Source organism: Molothrus ater, chromosome 1, assembly GCF_012460135.2.
Source record: "Molothrus ater isolate BHLD 08-10-18 breed brown headed cowbird chromosome 1, BPBGC_Mater_1.1, whole genome shotgun sequence".
NCBI lineage: Eukaryota > Metazoa > Chordata > Aves > Passeriformes > Icteridae > Molothrus > Molothrus ater.
In genome coordinates this window covers 104,016,046-104,037,842 of record NC_050478.2, presented here as the reverse complement: position 1 = coordinate 104,037,842, position 21,797 = coordinate 104,016,046, and the positions used below count along the sequence as shown (strand labels likewise).

Here is a 21,797-nt window from a genome sequence, read left to right as displayed (position 1 = left end):
ACCAAGCACTTCTGTTGTCTCAATAACGCTTCCATCTTGCTATCAGGTACTTGTTGCTTTGTGTTAATGTTATTAGCATGGCAGTGGCACCTTGTCTCAGACAGGGTCCCCTGCAAGATTAGGTCTCCCCTAAGCCTTCTTTTCTCAAGGGCAAACAAACCCAGTCCTTTCCTCATATGGCAGACTTTCAAGTTCTTTGATTGTCCTTGTTTCCCTTCTCTGGAAGCTTTCCAGCCTGTTTCCATGTTTATACTCCATGGAAGGTTCCAGAGGACACTACCACCCTCCCTTTCCACCTGCTCCTCCTGCCACCTGAGCTGTGACTGAGCTGAAGTTTGCTCTTCTCTAGTCTAAAACTTTTGGTTTAGTACTAACCTTCAGTATGCCCAGCCGAATCCCAAACTCCACAACACTGTGATCACAGCCAAGGCTATCACTGACCAAGGTATTTCAAAGCAGGTTTCCTCTGTTTGTGAGTCCAGCAGTTTGCCTCATTCCTGCTTGGCACATCTCTAATATTAGTATGAGGAAGCAGTCCTCCTAGGCACTCCTGGAACTTGATGGATAACATGAGCTGCTGTACTGTTCTTCCAACAAATGTCTGGACAGCTGAAGTCACCCACATGAAGCAGGTTCTGTGAACCTTCCACAGCTTGCTTAAGTGCCCCAAATATGGCTTTGTTGGTCTTATTGTCTTGGTTTGGAGGTCAGTAGAAGTTGTCTACTGAAACATTCCCCTTGAAGATGACTTCTCTGATCTTAAGGGCATTCTGTAGGGCTTCCACTGTTGCTGTGGTTGACTTCTATGCATCAGAACTTCCCCTTGATAAAGAGCGAGACTCCTCCAGTTTTGCCCTGCCTTTTTGAAACAGCCTATAGCCATCCATTACAGTCCTCCAGTCATGTGGGCTGTCCCAACGTTTTTCAGTTATTCCTATGAATAACTCTGCTCTTGATGAAACCCTTAGTCCCTGGTGCCACTTGGGGCACCAGTTTCAATCTAAATTGCTGTCTGCTGCTGTTTGTGTGGACAGAACCTACAAAGACTTTGTGCATTTTTCTCCTCCCAGCTGCTAAGTTTTACTGAACCTTTCAGACACTGAGAAGACATTTTAAACAGAAACGTATTTATGAAGTTGGGGGTACTGAGAAAAGAACAAACAACAGAATATCAGTGATGAATTTTGAAATCACTGGCTTAATTTTGTCTTCTAGCACACACAATCAATATTAACAGACTTTTTTTGAATATATGTACCTGAAACCCATTTTTTTCACTTGTGAGTCTCAATTATGTGCAATTACTTACTATCTGATGTGATATTCCTTAGGAGATTTTAATTTATTTTAATGAAAAAAAAAGACTCTGATTTATTTGCATCACTGCTTCTTGAATCCATGGAGTAAAAACAAAACATCTAAATAGTTTCTGACATTTCATAAAAACCACAGATTTTCTTCCCTAGTCTTTTGCACTTCAATTTTTGCACTTTTGGCACACTTATATCAAACCCACACTTTAAAATAAAATGTCTGTCAAATAGAAAAGAGCAACACTGATCCGGAAAGAAATTATGTTATCCATCTTCCAACTGCACATTGCAAAAGTTGCAGTTTCCTAAAATGGACAACTTTGAAAAAGTAGTTGACAGTTTAATTTTTAATTTTTAATTTTAATTTTCTGCTATGTTAGTACTTGAAGCTTTATTTTTAATTTTTCATCAGTAATAAACACAGGAGTGCAAAGATGTCAGTAGCTGGGTTTACAAGAACTCAACACATAACTAGAGATAATGCTGCAGAACAACTGCAAACACACTGCAGCAAGGCCCTCCTCACTCTGCCCACAGCCGCATAGAGGGTAAGGCTGAGCCAGTCAGATGAAGGATTTGTTAGAATTATCACATGGCAAGCTATTAAAAGGCTGCAATTTGGCCCAAAGAGGTGACACAAAAAAAAAAAAAAAAAATTGTCATGACAGATTTTGCCTGCCATTGGCTTTTTGAAGGTGAAGGCACACAATGACTTGTTTTTTGCTTATGGCTGGGAAGAAGATGTCCATGTCCTCCAACAGCCCTTGTCACTCACCTTCTTGATGCTGTCTGTGTCAGCAAGAACCACTTGGACCTTCCTTCTAGAACTCAGGGCCAAACAGCCCAAATGAAGATGAAGGAGGAAGACCAGGAGGAAGACCTAATGAAGATCAGGAGGAAGACCTAATGCCAATAGTTCTTTATCTAGTAGCTCCTCTTCTTTCTATCCTGTTCCCAGGCCTGTGACTCTGACAAATGACTCATTCTCTTAAAGGGCACCACAAACTTAGAGAGCTTTCTAAATTGGTACCATCCAGATCCTGCTCTGCAAAGCAGGCTCCTGGGACATAGAGCTGCGACTTAGCCTGCTTGAAAACCAGCTCAGGCTATATGCTTTTGCAATCTGGTGATAATAAGAACCAGTAGTACACCTCCTAGGCCTCTTTTTCAGCCTGTTGATAGTTCTATGTGTTTAGTATGTAACTGGCATCAGAAAAAGAGAAGAAAGCCTATAGGGTCAGAAATAGAAAACACTCACTAAACCAGATGCATTGCAGCTATCATAGTTTCCACTTACTTTTGCACATCTTTAATAATAGCCAATCCAAAATGGGACCAGCTGACAGGCTGCAATATATAACAATTATGTTCATGTTTATATGTGTCCCTAGCTTCCTTCCCCAAATGTACACGCTTGAAAAGCCTCGTGTTTTGCAGCCTCACCCAAACATCTGCAATCATTTATGGACTGAAACAGCTTGCCATCTCAGCCTAGGTTTTTCAGAGCACACTACAACTGATGTCATTTTGTATTTTCAAAAGAAACAAATATGTTTCCAGGCAAACCACATCACAGAACATGCCACAGTTATCAGTTCAAAGAGCCTCACTGACTCAGCAGCTAGTGCTGTGTTTCATCTAGTCTTCCTGAGGTCAGGCAGGGAAATGTTAGCCCAGGAATACACATCTATGTGTATACAAACAGCTTCAGCCTTCAGTTTTCTCTCCTTCACTGCCCCCTGAAATAATCCTCAGCAAAGCACAAGAGCTGTCAAGTACACGCTTGGGCAAGGCTTTCATATGAATCACAGTGCATTCTAGATTGGGTGTGTTTTGTGTGCCATTTTAGGGATGAAGAAAAACAGAATTATAGAAATGGACATTGTTACTGCCATCACAGTGCGATCACATTATTATAAAGAGGTCCCTTAAACTTATATACAAAAGTGTGTCCTGCTTACATTTTGTCTTTTCTGCAGCCAACACCAGAACTAGGGTGAGAAATGTACTCCCAAAGTATCCTGGAAAGTGGAAGTAAGACAGGATTCAGGATGGACCATTTAAACCTTTGCTTCTCTAATTTAGCAAAAGAAGCTAGACAGAGTTTGGGTTCCCAAAGGACTCCTCATGGATCCAGGCTCCAGTGAGAAACACTGATTAGACTGGACCCAGCAGAGGCAAGACAGAACTGGCTCTGGGACTGCTCCTGACGAACCTGAACATGGTTTGAGTTTGTAACCTCATGCAAATCCCAGGCTGAGGCCTATGAAACTTTCCTGATGCAAATTCAGCTGCATAAATCAAACTAAGGTGTTGTAGTAAAGGGGACAAGTAGATGCTAACAGCTCAGCATTGGCAGACACTGATTAAACACTTTGATGACTTTGATGACAGGCTAAGAGTGATAAATTTTCATTAAGTTCTGAAGGCATCCAGTAAACTTGCTAAAGAAATATTCTTTACTGAAATGAGAGGAATAAACTGTTCAGGGGATTCAAAGGAGTGATGAGTTTTTAATATTTAAATCATTTGGATTTACCTTGGGTTAACCCATTAAATGGGTTTTGACACAGCTGAGATAAGGAAAATATGCTGTAGCAGAAATGTAGACATTATATTTCAGATGAGATGGAAGGGCTTCAGTTTCAGAAGACCACAAACATCAAATGAAGTGTCTTAATACCTTGATGTAACAACTTCAGATGGAAATGAAGAAAACATAAAAGATGGCTGTAAGAGTCATTCAGAGTTTTACTCTTGGGAATCAGTCTCTGTGCTGCCACTGGGAATACTGTCCAGTGCTTCTCTTCCCTGTTGAGGAAGAGAAGTCTGACATATGGACATACACACTGACGTGACTAAAATAAATTTTTATCATAGATTATATGTCCTCATGAAAGGTCTCCAAAGGGTGGGTGTTCTTTAAAGTAGGCATTCAAAAGCACAGGTATCTAAAAATGTGCTATTAAAGGAGAGCTATATGAGCTTTACAAGCCATATTTTCCCAAGGCCAAGCTGATCTTTTTTTCCCTTGTTTCTCACAATTGAAGATTTCTTTTCACAGACCCAGATCCTGAAAGATCTTAGTGAGAAATGACTTGTCATGTTACAAATGCCTCCTCTGCTGTCCCTGCAACCTGCCTGGCAAAGCCTTTTGAGCTTTAAGGTAATATCACAGTGAATAGTTTTGAATGTAAGTCATGCTTGGCATTTCAGATTTTAACTGTTTATACTTCTCTTGGGTTTACACAAATATGACAGTTCCAATGTTTGCTGTGGCACTTTTGTCTTAAGAGCTATTTACCATGGTTTTATGTTTTGGGTGGTGACAACATCCTGTTTCAGGTCTATAAAACAGTTTGTTTTGGCTATCTGTACTTAATACAGGACAGTTGCTACAGCCACAAGCTCCTGTGCAGCTTCTATCCATTCCCCAGCAAGCCAATGTTTTCCAGGCCAAACATCAGTATTCATCATAAAAGCTGCTGTAGAAAAAAGGTTATTTCCCATCACATCAGTGCTACAGTGCTGCTGCAGAAGAAACACTTGCATTGCTCAGGAGCTGTGAGCAAGTCACAGAGAAATGACACATGGACGTGTTTGAAAGTATGTAATGGAAATGTCCCCATTAAATGGGCTGTTCACAAAGGATCATTTCAGCTCCTTCCAGAGCATGTATTAAGGACAAGATATGATGGCAGTTGTCTTTACTAGTAGCAGTTTCCCCTGTTCACCGCCCTTTCTCTCTTTCTTATTTTTTTTTTTCAATTTAAGTCCATATTCACAGCACGGGTCCTGAAAACAGCTGTATTAATAGAGTTGGAGGGAGAAAGAAACTGAAACAGGACCAGAGATACTGTATGACAATATCATTTCTGAAGACAGCATGCTACCACTAAAGTCTAACTTAAGGTGTGCAGAGAACCTCTGACTTTACACTGACTATGAGAGTTTTGACCAGGGAGTTTTATTTTCCTAATCTGAAATTGGTTTTATAAGAACTTTTATTTAATATTGTAAGAAGTATCAAATTTATACTGATTTATATTGATGTTTACTTTCAAAATGAGGAGCAATTAATTGCTTGGTAGCAAGCAATTCCTTGCTACCAAGGAATCATACCTGACTTCACAGAGGTACTGGTATTTAAACAGATTTGTAAAATCAAAACTACTTGAACATCTGGTCTGCATAGAGGTTTCTGATAATTTCACCTATCTACATCATCAAATACCTAAATACAGTTCTTCTCCTCTACATTCACATTGGTGTAGTTGAGGCAAGAGTGTGATCCCAGTTCTGTCAGAGTTCTTTTTTACCCACCAGAAGAAAAAGGTTGACTGCCTGGATAATTCATGTATGGTTCTGTTTTAATGAATCAACAGTTAAGCACCCACCTCTAATAACGCCCAGATCTTTTAAAAGATCTTGACAATGCAAGTCATCCACCCGGATGTATGAAGCGTCTTCTAGGTTCGCCAGTGTAAGAATGCCAAGATCCTCTTTTTGTGCTGGTGAGCTCTGTAAAGCTGACACACCTAAGAAGAGAATAGGCTCATCTCCATTAGATCTTAAACACCTGCAATAAAACTGTTAGGAAAAATAGTTTTGTTGCAGAATCCTTCACCTTGGCAGCATTGTGAAAGCCAGGGTTATACAATTTAACATTGGGCTCAGCTGGGATTTACTTTGATATTCATCAATGAAAGGGTCATTTTTACAGAATACCCCTTTGAGAATAGAAAATAGAGCTTTGAAGTCTTCTGCTGAAAAGACAGGTGAGCTGATTTTTGCTTCATATTCCACAGGTGACAGTCAGTGTAATGGCTGTGGAAAGTTAAGCACCGTTTCAACAACAGAAACTAAAAGCAGTCAGAGCAGAAGCATTCATTACATGCACGGAAAAAGCAGACAGTGACTCTCCACTTTAGTCCTTTGTCTTGGAAGTTCAGCAGTGAATTGGAGAAGCTTTCCACCTGCCCCAGCATTGTGTGAAGTGTAATGGAATTGGGTCAGTTTGCTCACTGAAATGCTCCTCTAAAAGATACTGGCATAGATTCACCTTGGGGCTGACTGTGTTTTCTTTCAATCAAGTTACTGCAAATTGAGCAGTTGCAAGAGCCTCTCTATGGAGAGCCCAGGGGATGCACTTTTCCTGGGCATGGCCAGCTGAAACTTCATGAGCAGAAGGCAGCCAGACTTTCAGCAGGCATAAAATGCGGGTATAGCTGCTGAAAGAGCAGCCCCTTTCCAGTATGTAGATAACCCACTTGCTTCTTTCCTATCTGTGTATCCAGATTTGCTTCCAGGGAAGTCTAGGTCAGCTGGGGAGATGGTTGCAGCCTGGTCATTTTCCACAAGCAGGACTCTGAGGAACCAGGATTCTGAGGGTACATGGACTTTACCAGTCAAGACACAGGCACTCTGACTGAGTATCAGCCTGTGTGGATGGACCAGGAGAAAAGACTCCTTTAATAAACAAGTGAAAAAAGTTACTTCTTATTGCCTGCTCATCTGGCTCTTGACACTGAACTGTAAGGCTCTAGTATTGAGAAGAGATGTAAAAAATTTACTGGAGGGTGAGTGGGTGTTAAGCAGCAACTGCTTGGTACAAAGAAGCAGTACATTGAAATCAGCACTGAAAACTGGTGAAGAACACCAACTCTTTCAAACATGATTAGAATTAATGGTTTCATCGTTTACATTTTGTGGAGTCATGTCACCTGAACATTTTTCGTTGGGTAGAAGCCTCACACTATATAAAATCCTGCGTCCTGAGGCACTCCTTTCTCCAGAAGAACAATAACTCCCTCTGGTGTTTGCCTGCTATTGTTACTGCCTCCGCCACAGCCCTGGGAAGCCCTGCCAGAGGAAGGAAAGCCTGCCAGATGATGTATGAACTATAAACATTCTTTCCTTAACCGATGGCATTTTACACTTTGGGCAGAGAGGCCATCGCTTCCAGCGGGCCGGCCCCAGGGGCACTCAGGTCCGGGAACATCGGGAAAGTGGAATGCCGAACTCCGCTGCTGCCGAGGGCTCATGCTGCCAAAGACTCATTTACATGCTCCCTGCATTTATTTAATTACATGAACTGTAGGCTTATTGCAATGTGTCTGGATGCTTTATTTGATGAATGCTGGAACTTACCAATCCAGTCCCGAGAGGGTTGGGATACACATAGGGATATGTCAAATGGCTGGATGATAGTTCAGAGTTAATGAATTGCTGTGCTCAGCTCTTGGGACAGACAATGTGGAACTGTCATTCAGCTGCAAACATATTTACAGCAATGCTGTCACAGCTTTGAGGCTCAAATCTGACCTACAAGTAAGTTACAAGCTACATCTGCAGGCAGAGGAAGAAAAATGAGATGCAAGAGAATTAAGCTCCTGCCCTTTGGACTAGACCATATTGATCTATTGCCATAATAATGCTGATTGTAAATTTTCTTAATCTGAAATTTATGAGATAATCAAAACTTTTAGTCTTAAATATATATCACAAAAAATTTTAAAGTACATACTCAATTTTTTTTTTTTTTTCAGATTTCAGCTGCAATCAGATGATGGAAACAAATCTCAAGACAAGATGAAGGACACTAAATGTTTGAGTTATGCATTTTGCCAAAGAGAAGAGGCTATTTTGATGGGATGTTTAATAGAAATTTCTTCCTGGAATCATTCAACTGGATGCTCACTCCAAACAGTCCAGAGGCTTTTTATATTTGACCTAAATGTCTGGATTTTTTTCTCTTTTCTTCAGCATATCACGGAACAGAAATCTGTAAGCTGATTATTGTTGCTTAATTCTCTTCTGAATGAAAACATCTTTGCATATTTCAGACACTGCTATATAGAGCTGAAATCAGAAAAGCTGAAAGAGCTTGAGAGCTCAATCTAAATCCCAACTGTCTGGCTCTCTGGCCAATGCCTTGTATTATACAAAGTGTGTAACCATCCTACACCTTTGATGTAAAACAACTCTCTTTTAATGTGCTGTAATCTCTTATTCCCTTTGTCTCTCAAATAATAATCCTCTTGCTCATGGTAATCCTTAAAATCACATATGCTCTTTAAAGCTTTTCTTTTGGAAAGTATTCACACCCATTTTTCTGGGCACTGACAACTAAATATTACAGACAACCCGATTCTTCTGACTTTGACCAAGACAATTGGAATTTTTTGTATTCCACATTTACTGCTTGGCTGGAACTGGGTCAACAAAATGAGCAAACAGTTTCTAGCTGTCCAACAGAACCACAGTGTGCGGACTGTTTGTTTGGCCAAGGCAGAGGCACAAGATGTTTCGGAGAGTTAACAGGAAACAAGTAAAATGACATTTTTATTTGGGTTATAAAACAGAAAATGAAGTTTAGTTGTCTAGAATGATTGAAGAACATGTTCTCCTGGACTGTTGAAACAAGCTAGTAAAAGAAAAATTCTCACCTCCTAACAGTAATAATCAAGCGCCCTAGCACTGGCTCCTGGACACTTACAAACATGCTGCTGGCTACTCAAAGTTTCATTAATGTAAGGTTAAATATTTTTAGATATTGCCACCTTAAATCAGAGGTAGAGGTTGAGACTAGAATTACTTAATCAGATCATCATGTAGATTTAAATGATCTAATAATGACAAAAGGTGATGATTAGAATGGAAGTCTCATCAGATCAGATGTAATATCATAAATGACATAAACTGCATTAATTGCAGGACAGGATGAATATGAGCCTAAGAGTTCAAAAAGAGAAATTTTTTAAAAGGTCTTAGAAGATCTTTTTAATTTGTTGACAAATGTGTACATTGCCATAAGGAATTTGTGGCAAGCTGGGAGGAGTTCTGGGGCACAGCTTCCAAAGATACAACAGCAAACCTGCTGATCAGACCACCTCATCTTGTCTGTCCAAGCCCAGCCAGTTTGCCTCACTCACTCCCCAAAAGACCAAGTACAGAAATTTCTCCAGGTTTGCTTTTTACAGAGATCAGGGTCTGCTGTTCTGTCAGCAGGACAGATCCGGGCTCTACTCCTGATGTCTAGGAGCGTTTTACTTTTTTGCCCTTGTTGGAAGGTGCTTCCCCCCATCCCTGGGCATGGGAATTACTCATCCATAGCCCCTCTGTGTTGATCTGTCCTGCACAGACATGTTATCCCCCCTCTCCTGAGCCATCACAGGGAGGGATCAGTCCTGGGCTCTGGGTCAGCTGCTGACTCACAGCAGCTGCCCCGGGGATGATGGATACACAGAGTCCAGCTGAACAGCACAGCTCTCTGGCGTCACTAACTGGAGTTAGTGTTTCACTGTGCTTGTCATCTGATCTTGTCACTACAAGAGGTTTAAAGTGGCTCCTGAAGTTCTGTGAAACTCTCATTCTTGGACAAAATCAAGGCAATTTTGCACTTCTTTCCTATAGAGTATAACCTGCACCTCATAAGTCACAAACCAGGACACACAAACTTCCCAATTTCGAGATTCTGAGGAATGGGATCTTGATGGTTTCTGAATCTAAGCAGCTTTGAACTTTCAATGTTCAGGGATGCCTCACAGACCTGCAGGTCCCTCTCTGCAGTGACCTGTGGGAGCTCAAAGAACTCTACCCAGGCGTAACAAGAACAATAAATAGTACCAATAAGCACTCCAAGCTGAAGTGGGCTGCATGTGGGAATCAGGCAGTACTATTTCTAAAAGAAAGGCAGGAAATTAGGCTCTCTTATGCCATTTCAAATGTTTACAGTAAATCAGCAAAATTAATGGTTGTAGCAGATAGAAACTCTGCTCTGACTGAGAAATTCACTGTACTCCAAGCAAACTAGCCAAATATTAATTTCCTTACAGCTGTTTTCGCCATTTATTTCCTTGATTTCCCAAAACGATGTCAGCTGAATTTTCTCATGAGTGCAAACATTTGTGTTGCAAAAAATAAGAAACTTGAGAATTTAATCCATTTTTAGGAAATAAAGTTAACTTATCAACTATAAGTGCTAATCTTCCCATCTCGCATGAAATCCAGAAACTTCAGATAGATATAAAACACTTAGGTAACTTGATTCTTTGCACAAAGATTTAGATTCTAAACATTGATGGCAAACACTTGTCAAAAGGAACCAGGTTTAATTTGGTGAGCAGAAAAAAAGTGAGGTATAACACCAGGGTTACAAACAAGATACCTAGGAAGATGCTGAACAAAATTTTTCATGCAGATGTACCAATACATATAAAAAAAGGAACCTCATCTCTTCCATTTCTCTCTCTAAGGAGGATCAAAAGTCTAGCTATCGCAGGGAGCATCCTTGCTTTCTTTAGTCCTCATCGAGGTGATGACAAACAACTCTATTCTGCCAAACCTTAATTAGGTAACCACTTTCCCAGTCTTTGTTGGCAGTGTATTGATTAGACAAGTGTAACTATTAAATTTTGAAATGTGTTGCTTTGTTCAGTTTCTGAACTTTTAAAATCCACGAGTTCACTCCTAAGTAATTTTTAATGTTGATTGAGAAACAATTTATTGAGGTAACTATATATAAAAAAAAATCTTAATTGAAATGAGTTTAAATGAACAGAAATTAAAAGAGAGGCAAATGAATTTAAAAGCATGGCATATATGCTAATACTATGAGAAAAAGAAAACTTCCATATTCAGATGGGAAGCTTAATGTTATCAGCACTCACAAGATTAGAATCAGAAGGTCTAGGGTAAAATTCAAGCTCCAATTCCCTTTTTATTTCAGTTTTTTTCATCAGTGATACAGGGCCAATAATCCTTACTTTTCTCATTTGTGAATTGTTGCAAGGATGAAAAATACAATGTCAATGTTGAGTACTATCATAATTAGTTTTATAAGTGGGAATGGAATCATGAAGATATATCATAAAAGTAAAGAAATTGGGTATTTGAAACCATAAATGCACAACATTGAACACATCAGGAAATAGTCTGGTGAGGTATAGAAATGAATCTTTTTTTTTCCTGGTAATGAAGCAAAATTTCACAAATCACCATATGATTTCTTTTTCCACATATTTCTGACTAAGGAGGTCCATTCTGAAAATGCTTATGGAACAATTTTTGAAAATTAATACTATCATAAGTGCAAGTGTCTTTTGATGCATGTATGGCTAGAGTGGGAGATTTTCACTTTACAGAAGAGTGGTTGCATTGACAAAGAACAGGATTATGTAACTAGTAAAATTTTGTAGATAAGTGAATTCCAAAGCAGCTAGTGATACATGAAAAAGGAAATTACAAAGTCCTTTTTAATTATCTCTCTGAATTAAAAAAAATAACTGTTCTCACCTGGAGAATTCACAGAGGACACAGATAGCACAATAGTAGAACTAACCACAGAAGAAGAAAAAAATCTCCTTAAAATATTAAAATCAATGTAAGCTAAAGTCATCAGTTTAAGATAACACATGACAAGCATTATTGGCTTATTGTTTGTCCAGGCAGTCAGTAGAACAAGATGGATGACAAACCTTACAAGTTACAGCAATTTATCAGTTGCTTATAAAATAGTTTAGCCATATTACCCTATAAGAGTGTATGTCTGTATATCAGAAAAGGTCTGACTTTGTTTTTTGAATCATAGACATCAGCTGTTTACCTCTGAGTTGATTTTTAGGATTCACTCCACTGACAAACATGGGAGTGAAATGCTTTGGAAACTCTGTCCCTTTAACTTTTTCACTCCTAATCTCAGCAAAACTTCACAGCAGCGAGCACCTGCTTATCATTCAAAACAATATTACTTAGTGGCCTTTGGCAAGTTTCCTTTCAAATTAAGTCAAAATTAAGCCTACATTTCCATTTATGGCTGAAACACAGAAATTCCAACTCAACTCATGTTCTAGGAATTTCTAAATCAATATGAAGGCTTAAACTCCCATGTGATTTTTATGTTTAGGTTGCAGAAACAGGCACTGATGTAGTTATTCTTTAAAAAATAAACTCACCATCATCCTAAATTTTTTTCTTAAAAAAAACCTTTATAAGCAATTAAGTGAATCTGGAATACAGCATGGGTAACCTGCAGCAAAGTGTACGAACTGCATACACTATTTGCTATGGATGCTTTTTGTGAGCTGAGGATCCCTCTGTACATTATGTAAGAGGATAAGACCAAAATGACAGAATTTTAAAAGTGAGTCTCAAACTATTAGATTTTGCATGCTGACATCCTTACCTGCATGGTGCTACACCTTTCTGTCCTGATTAAAATGTGGAAGAATGTTAAAGTGAACCAACTGCACGTCAAAAGTATGATGTCCATGATCCCACAAGTGCTTGTGTACCAGCCATGACTGCTGATAAGAGATGGAAAATGGCTCCACCAGCTCCCTCAGTACCCTTGGGTGATCCCAGGGTCCTGTGTGTGTCTAAGTGGTGCAGGAGGTCACTGACCATTTCCCCTTGGAATATGGGGGTTCACTCTGCTCCCTGTTCCAGTCTTCCAGCTCAGGGGCTGGAGAACAACTGATCTTACAAAGATTGAGGCAAAGAAGGTATTAAGTAGCTTGGCCTTTTCCTCATCCATGAGGATGTTTTCCTTTCCATTTCAAAGCAGTATTAAAACCTTCAGTTAAGATATGCAGGTCTACCACTATGTCAAATCCTAAGCTTTTAACACCAAACACATGATTAGTGTTGTCAGATCTGTCAAAATTCGGCAACTTCAGCAGATATTAAATGCAGTAGCACCGACTCCGTTGTCACAGCTGGGTGGCTGTAGCAGGACTTGTCACAGGACTGAGTCCCTCTGTGAGGTTTCCAAACCTCCCTGTTTCCTTCTGCTCCCAGAAGTCCCTTGGGGTGACCTTCTGGGCTTTTCATCTTCTCTAAAACACCCTGGGAGAGCTTGAGCACAGGGCAAGCTTTCTTGGTGATGGAGCAGCAGTGAAGGGATTTAACAGGTGGCTGGTGGCTCGACTTTCTGTTTAATTGACCATCCTAATGCTGTTGAGATCAAATTATATTGTTTACAGTGTGTTATGAAACACTACTTTGGACAGGCTATTTTTCATTATTACTGAAATCAAGTAACTGAATGCAAAGGACAGCTGTGAAAGAAACATATTTTGTAGCCAACACTGTAGTGTATTACACTATACTATCAAAAGGCACTCAGTGAATGTCAGGGTGTGTAAGTTTTCACTGGCTCAAGTCTTCTGAAAATGCATCTTTCCTGAATGAATACATATTACAAGAAAAATGAAACAAAAAAACCTGAATTTCAGTTTTCAAAGAATTTCTTATACAATTGCTACATACTCAAATCTCTATGGATCCATTTGAAATCATAAAACCAAATATATATATATATATTTATAAGACTTATGAAAGCTTTTCATGGCAGAAATTGATAATTTCAACTTTGATACATCAGGCTCTTACAGGATTTGAAAGAAGCAGCTGCACAGAATAATTAGGCAGCTGGAGATCAACCTTCTGCAGCAATATAAAGCTCTAGTTTCTGAGCCTGCAGGGATATGCGATATCAGATTTTAAGCAGTGACGTCTTAACATGCAGAAGAGCTGTCACTGCTGTTTTCAGTTTCAAGAAGGAAATTATTTCTGGGGGTAGAGCCAAATTTAAAGAGGAAACATTTTGGGGGAGGGTATTAAAGCTAAAGCTGGAAGCTCTTTGAAATGGCAAACATGTTTGAAACAGCAAAGTTTAAGACTTTCTTTTAAACATTTCTTATCACTACTCTACCTTTCCAAAAATACTTAACACAGGTTAAAAAGGTTAAAAGATTAAAAATCAAGTATTTTTGGAAAGGTAGAAGTGTGATAACCTGTTTGATAAGGCTTGCAACTCAATGCAAAAATTGTTACAGCTTATGGGATCAACTTTATTCCAGCCTTTTTCAGTCTCTGCATTTCTTTTAAAGAATAGCTTTTCTAAATTTGAGATTTTATTAGGATGATTGGTCAAATCTGTAGACCATTAAATACTGCACAGAGAGCATAAAAAGTGGTTGTTTACCTCTTCTGTGAGTGTATTTTTAGGATTCACTCCACTGACAAACATGGGAGTGAAACGCTTTGGAAACTCTGTCCCTTTAACTTTTTCACTCCTAATCTCAGCAAAACTTCCGAGCTGCAAGCACCTGCTTATCATTCAAAACATATACATGTCCCAACATTGGATACTGGAAAAACTGGGGGACCTCTCTGAGAGCTAGTCAGGTACTATAGGATTCCCAACAGTGCATGGCTGCATTTGCATTTTCTGCCTGTAAACAAACTCCATATGACGGTGGAAATGACTTATTAACACAAATTGTTACAAAATCCAAACAGTGAAGATCCTAGAGAAAACCACACACAGAGAGGCATAAGCTACAATTTAAACTGAATTGAAGCTGGGGAAAAATCAGAGGACAGATTAGTTATGAAGTCTATATTATATATTTTTCTGTATAATCAATATAGCCATTTATCTGCACATAATACATAAGTTTTCCTTGAGGATGCTCTCAATATATGCCCTGTACTCAACCTGTAAAAAAACCCCATAGCCTTTATATGCCTTAACTCAGTCCATTTGGCTACTTCTTCATGAAATGGCTACTAATTCCATAGAGATTGGGTGCAGGAGGTGATCATCTCCTGCGTGCAAAGGAGAGCTCCCTGTGACTTCACTTCTATCCCAGCAATTAACCAAGCAAATAGGCATCTCCAGCCAGAGACTTATGAAACAACTTCAAAGCAGGCAGACATGCTCCTGTCCATGGCAGGGAGTTGGAACTAGCTGATCTTTAAACGTCCCTTCCAGCCCAATCTGTGATTCTGTGTCGCTCTGATACCTGCAGGAAATTGCTTGTTTAACACCACACAGGAGCTTCGTGTCAAATGCAGGGAACAATCCAGCTCCACAGGGCAGCTTTCGTCTGCCTTCCTGAGCAATTTTCACTCACAGCTTCTTCATCAAAATGTTCTCCAGTCTTATTAATTTCTATCCCATCTTGTTGAGTCACTTTGAATTTGCTTTGTATTTTATTTTAAAAGCCAACTACTTCAGGTCAAAGTCTAGTAAAATTTATCTTTTCAAGTTTAAAAGCTCTTCTGGGTCTTTTTGGGAAACTCACTGTAAAGAATAGGATGAAAATGATCTACCTCAAAACATAACAGACTTGAGGTTCTCTCCCAGCTGGTCCCAGCTGAATCGCCCTGTGATCATGGCAGGTTCTCTTAGAGACCACAGTTTAACACTCTTCCTGCTGTGGTTTGCCACTTAAGTCTTCTTGCCTTGTCTGTCACTACCATTCCAATTTAAGTCCCAGGCTTACAAAAATGCCATTCTGTCTCCTTGTCTATCTCAAGAATCAACAAGCAGTTTATAGGTATCCTACAGGGTGACTACTTTGTCTTCCTGATATTTGCTCTTGCAGCTCCCCAAGAGAGTTGGCTTAGGCAAAGACTTGGCCCTGGAGTTAAACATCTGTTTTCCAAATTTTTTTACTTTAAAAACAAAGTACATCACCATGGCCTGGTACTTGAGAGGGTTTTTGCCCCTCAGCAAGTGAGAAAGCTTTCGTTTTGGGAAGAAAAATATCTTGTTGAACATGTTATGCATTATCTTTCTCTTTTAAAGATGACCATGAAAGACAGCAAGTGCTTACATTCTGCCCTAGTCTCTTTATTAGGAAGCAATGCTTGCTACATGCAGGACTTTAAGGAAATCAGGCATCCATACATTAAGTGAAGATCTCTGGAAGAAATTATTAGCACTTTGTTTTAAGTGATTCCCTTTGTTCCCACGTGATCATATATGCATAAGTAAAACCAGCTGTTCTCAGGCTTCACAAAAGTGATCTTTCTCTGTGTGAATTTAAAAGGCCAGAGAGCTGCAGCACTGCTTAGTAGGGCTTATTGCTGATGCTAATGAAGAACAATTGGGTCAGAGGAGGAAGCAGCCACATCTTATTTTCATCACTGGTCTGCTGGAAAGCTGTGACCCACATTTGCAGTTACTTCCAAGAAAGTTCTCATTTTATCCATTTCCAGTTTGAGATGATCCTTTGTCAAAAGCATACGCAGGTATCCTTCAGGGAAATGTGGATTCATACTGCAGCTTTTTGCCTGGGACCAATTTGTTCACTAAATTGGGGGTGGAAGTAATGCAAGTTGTTGATGCAAGGAATGTAGACAGGAAAATCCGTTTAGAAATATTTCAAGATTGAATAAAGCTGACAAATTAAAAATTCATAAAAATGAGGCACAACAACAGCTTTCAAGAAAATAAGCAATTATTAATACTAAATTTGCAAAGCTCTGCACTAGAACAGGCACATATCAGGTAGAGCACCTGTTGAAGTATTTTAATAGCCTTCCAAATAAAAAATGTCATTTCACATTCCTTGTTTCCAGGATCAGATGTCAGTCTCCTTGGAAGCAGGAGGTACAGCTGATAACATCCACTGTTTCACTTTCAACAGCTCTGGCTCATTGTGACTTCCCAAGCATTCCTGTTTTTCTAAACATTGTGAGAACAGTTTCCATTTTCGCACATGAGGGAGGTGATGGTACCAAGGCAGCTGCATGACTTCCAGAAAAGTGGAAGACAAAGGGCACCCTGGCGCAGTTCAGGCTGTGCTGCAGCTCACACTCAGCTGAACTGCACTGCTCAGAGCTGTCTGTCCTCAGTGCTATGTGCAGCTGTGAAACCCAGAGCAGTGCCTTGGCTGCTGCGAGCTCCAGCGTGGCAGGGTCACACATGGCAGCCTGCCAGGCACTCAGGCCGTGGAGGAACTAGCACTAAGCACTAAGCACACCTGCATGGTTTTGTTGTGATTTCACAGGTATCCTCAGCTGCTCAGCTTCAAAAGACATGAGATGAATAGGCTAACTTCTGATATACAAAGAGAATTATCTAGAATATATTTCTTTAAGGGCAAAATTCATTTTGGCTATGGAAATAGTTTTGCCTTCAGTGTGCAGTAAGAGTTTTTAACATTTCAGTTAGGGTACATTGAAAGAAAAAAGGAATTAGCCCATGACATTTTGGATATCAGAACTACACTCAATTCAAACTACTGCTATGATTATCAACCTAATTCTTGTAAAAGGAACTGTATTTTTTTCAAACCTAGTTAAGAGTTTTGTATCTTGTGCGGGAGCAGATCCTTATGACCAATTCTGACCCTTTAGCAAGAAGAGGGTTCCCTGAAAGCATCAAATGAGATAAATCACGTGCAAATGCAGTTAATAAAAAACTCGACCCTGTGCCACACAGTTCGTGCATCTGAATGAACCATAGGCCTTGCTCTCACCGTAAATGTTACATTTTAAAATCTGTAAGTTGGAAGAACACAATATAATGTAATGGTACTGTATTTGTAACAACTTGTTCAAGAAGTGATTTTTGTAAAAGAACTATCGTGAAGTGGAGCTGAGCCAGCCAGATTACTGGCAAAGCTTCCTGCTGAATATGATTAGATAAAGGGAGAATGGAGACTGGAGAAAATTGATCCTCTCAGCAGAATTTGCCATAATTATATGCAGGATGGGGAATTAGTTATTATTCTGCTGTTAAAACCCTCAAGTGGCCAGAAGAAACATTCTTGCATAATCTGCTTTTTCCATCTAGTCCATGTAAAATGAAGATCAAGTTAAGAAAAATGGAGATGTGCCTGACCAAGTTCTATAAAGCTGGTAATTTTTTCCCCTAAAGCTTAGACAGTGGAAAGAGATCTTGGGATTGCCTTAGCAGCACTTCTCCAATAGCCAGCTAACTTTTGTTTAACAGAAATTTTCATTTTAAGAAATAAAATCATGAGTTTCACACATGCAATGCAGAATAGCCTCACCTCAAATGCTCTGGAAAGGCATCGTCTTCGTGATGGTTCATTGCCAGCCTGACCTGAACTCTGCCTCCTGACATTGTTGTGACTCAAATTCTCATGTTTTTACTAACACAACAGGACTGATTGCAAATTTCTGTTTTTGCAAGGAACACATGGCTTGGAGCTTTCTCATTGCTGCCTTATGTAAGTGGAAATGGTGCTAATAGGATGAAATAAGAATTCAGAAAAGATACAGAAGATTCATTAACACAACAGGGAATAGGATATATAGCTTAGCAAGAAGAGGGGGATTGCGCTTGATGCTACTTGAGTGCCCTTGAGTGCAGTGAAACAGCAACGACAGAATGGTGGGAGGTGGGCACTGCTGGCCCATGGGCCAACAGATGAGTTCGGTGACAGACGGATTGTGAGCCCAGCTCATCCTTTCCAAAAATCAGAAACAGTTACATAATTATTCAAACTAGCAACATGGAAGAGGATCAGAGGAAAAGAAACAAAAGAAAGAAGCTGTGAAAAAGGACAGCTTGTTTGAAGGATAATTATATGCAGTTAAAAAGAACTAGGAAAAAAGCACTGGTATTGTGTGCTTACAGATTAGCAATGATCTTTCTTTAAATGCAGTCTGTGCTAGTTATCCCCATTTCTTCCACTTCAGAAGCTGCAAACATGATGGTTTCATGGTTCATGACTGGGTGGGTAACCTTTGCTGCTGTATTTCTACAAGCCACCACATCTGGTCTGCTGAGATGGCCTCACTACAATTCTACTAATTAAAACACAAAAGGAAAAAAAAAAGGAAAAAGGAAATTTGATTTCCTAGTAGGGACCCAGAAAAATCTCTCAAGTTGCCGGAGCTGAAACACTGTCATCTCCTCTTCACTTCCTACTTGTAACCCATTCCCTTTCTTCAGACAGGAATGACACTTGTCTGCTGGAGCTGCCTTGTTTGTCCAACAATACATTGGACTGGGAATTGAAAGAGAGTTCTTCTTCAAGCTAACCAGAAGGGTGCAGCTGGGGGAAACCAAAAAATTAAAATATGGGCAAAATTTAGAGGAAATGAGTGTTACAGCCATGGGTGATTAATATGCATATGCTCAGTAGGGAATGTTGCACAGCAGTAACATTATGCCATAATGCTTTTAGCAGATATAAAATATAACTATATAAATGATAGGCATCTGAATACTGTCTGAAGAGTCTGTAGTCTGACTTCTGGAGGGGTGTTGCTGGCTGACAAACTAAAAGATATCTACATTTTTCATAGGCAGCAAAAGATGAAAGATAAAAATCTATGAGACTAGATTAATTAAGGACACATCATTAGTTTTCTCTAAAACAGTATTAAAGAATGATTGGAGAGCCATTTTCTGTAAAAATCAGAATAAATGTGCTAGGAAAAATGGTGACTGATTTGAGCGTCATGAGGTCATCAGATACAGTTTACTAAACAGCAGTTTTTATTGAGGAAATGAGACATGCCATTAGCTTCAGCCTGTCCCCAAACAAATCTTCATTAACTAACCACTTCTGTGAAGCATGGCAAACAGCTCAGTCTTGATTATTGTGGGAAGTCATCAGGGACTGCACCAGAGAAATCTGTGTAAATACAGCTCCAGGAGAAGACATGCCAGTCACCTTCAACGAGTATTAAAATATTAATTCAATGGAGTTAAATAGGAAATCTTCATTGAGAGTAGAGATGAATAAAAGTGTATGAAATAAAAAGTCTTTTATAAGACACATTTTAAGCCGACAAACTGATAAGAATCAGCAAAGCAGCTAAAGGATAAGTGGAAAGCTGACTGGCAGATGATGTGCATCAGCAGCACATGAGGCATTAGCAGGCCTTGTCCTATAAAATTATTTAATGACATTACCACTTTTGCAACATGAACTTATTTTCACTTAATCCAATTTGAGAGATACAACACTTTCCTTTTTTTGATGAAAAGCCATAATTTCATAACTTACTGCAATTTTAGGAAGATGTATGCTAATTTGGATTTTGCAAAATTTCTACAAACTGCCCCAGTAGAAAGATACTCACTTCTTCCTGATACTTTATCAAAAAGCAAACATGCACCAGTTTTATGTCACAAGTGAAATGTTTTTCATAACAATATGAATGAGCTAGATATTGCTGATGGTTTGAATTAATAATTTCCCTGGGCTTTTTTCTCTCTCCTAAGAAGCATATTGTCATGCTCCAATAATAAAAATAATAATAGACTTTTCAGGAGAATAAAATTAGATGTAAAAGATGATGCCAGATTATGCTGATACAGCCAGTGCACTTCAGTGTCAGAAGCTGACTGTGCCTCAGGCCCCAAATTAGTTAATGTCATTCTGGAAGTGAGAAAAAGGAAGCCTAGACCAGGTGGGTATGCCTAATCCTGCACCCATAATTAATGTCACATGTTCACAATTACCACACTTATGTTGTTCAATAAACACATTGGGGTTTTTTTTGAAATTAGTCATAATTGACAATTTCAATTACATACATTTTGGCTTTGGTAAAAACTACTTTGTTCTTGTGCATCTGCATAGGCATTGGCCAGAATGCCACCCTAAAAGAGTTCCTGACACTTTTCCATGCCTGCTGGAGAGGCAGTTGTCCGAAGATGGAGTGAGGATTTTTCTCCACATCAGCAATAGCTGGCAAAGTTCATTGTTTGCCAGTTCTTCAAAAGACATGTATGCACCTCCAATGCAGAGGAGGAAATAACAAAGGGTCTGGGAGAAGTGCACATGATTGCAGTGCAAATAGAAACAACCCCTTTAATAGAGTCATGCTAGTATGCCATGGGTGGTCTTCTTTTATCATTGTTTAGCACACATATATGAAATATATATGAAACATGGTGTTATGGACAACAGGGCACCCAATATTCCTCCATCTTATTCTGCTGAGCATGATCTCCTTGTTAACCATGAAGAAGGAAAGATACAGCTGCCTGTTCAATCTCTTCCATTTATGGATGTGACAGAAACAATCCTGACATTGGGTAATAAAATCAGTTTTTATTCTGCTGCAAATTTGCCTGCTACTGCAGGATAGGGGAAGTGTAAATTTACCCCAATGTCACTCCTCAGGATCTAATTTTTTTAGTAGCAAAATGAAAAAAAACCCAACCCAAAAATCTGAAAAGATTCCCTGGAAATTGTTTTGCAAGCCATGTCTGTATTATGCCCTAGAATCTCATTGCCCAGTTTAAAATTTCAGCATCAAAAGGACTAGAAAAGTTGTTTCTTCTAAAAAAATATCCTAAACTGGATTCCAACAGATTCATGCTCGTGCCCAGACTCCTCTGGTTGTAAAGGTACTGGCAGTGAAATAGAGGAGCCAGATGTTTCTGTGACACCAGGCATACAGAAATCATGAACTGATGCTATGATGGTGGCAGCTGAGGACACTCAGCACCTTACACAACTGGACCCTCAGTGGGCAAATTTTGCAAGAAAAGAAAGACACGTTTCAGCTTTGTAACTTAACAGACTGCCCTGGTCTGCAATATTGTACTTAATATTTTAAGACATGTATCTGCAGAACAGACGGGGGAAAGCATTCCCCTTCATTTGATGAAATTCCAACACTGCTTCTGTGGTCCCAAAAATTCCCACAGCTATTCAAGCTTTCTATCCAGTGCCTACTTATCTGTCATGTTCA

The 21,797-nt window shown here is 39.4% G+C and overlaps 1 protein-coding gene across 15 annotated transcripts in view; it reads right to left on the bottom strand.

The window, feature by feature from the left end:
- Nucleotides 1–21,797, bottom strand: part of DLGAP1 (DLG associated protein 1) — a 396,907-nt gene that overhangs the window by 55,787 nt on the left and 319,323 nt on the right. For 13 of the 15 annotated variants that reach the window (XM_054516701.1, XM_054516658.1, XM_036398012.2 and 10 more), the window contains one exon: nt 5,711–5,851. The exons of the other annotated variants lie outside the window; for them this stretch is intronic. In XM_054516701.1, coding sequence (XP_054372676.1) covers nt 5,711–5,851 — 141 coding nt within the window. The remainder of the gene's footprint in view (nt 1–5,710; nt 5,852–21,797) is intronic. 15 annotated transcript variants of the gene reach the window in all.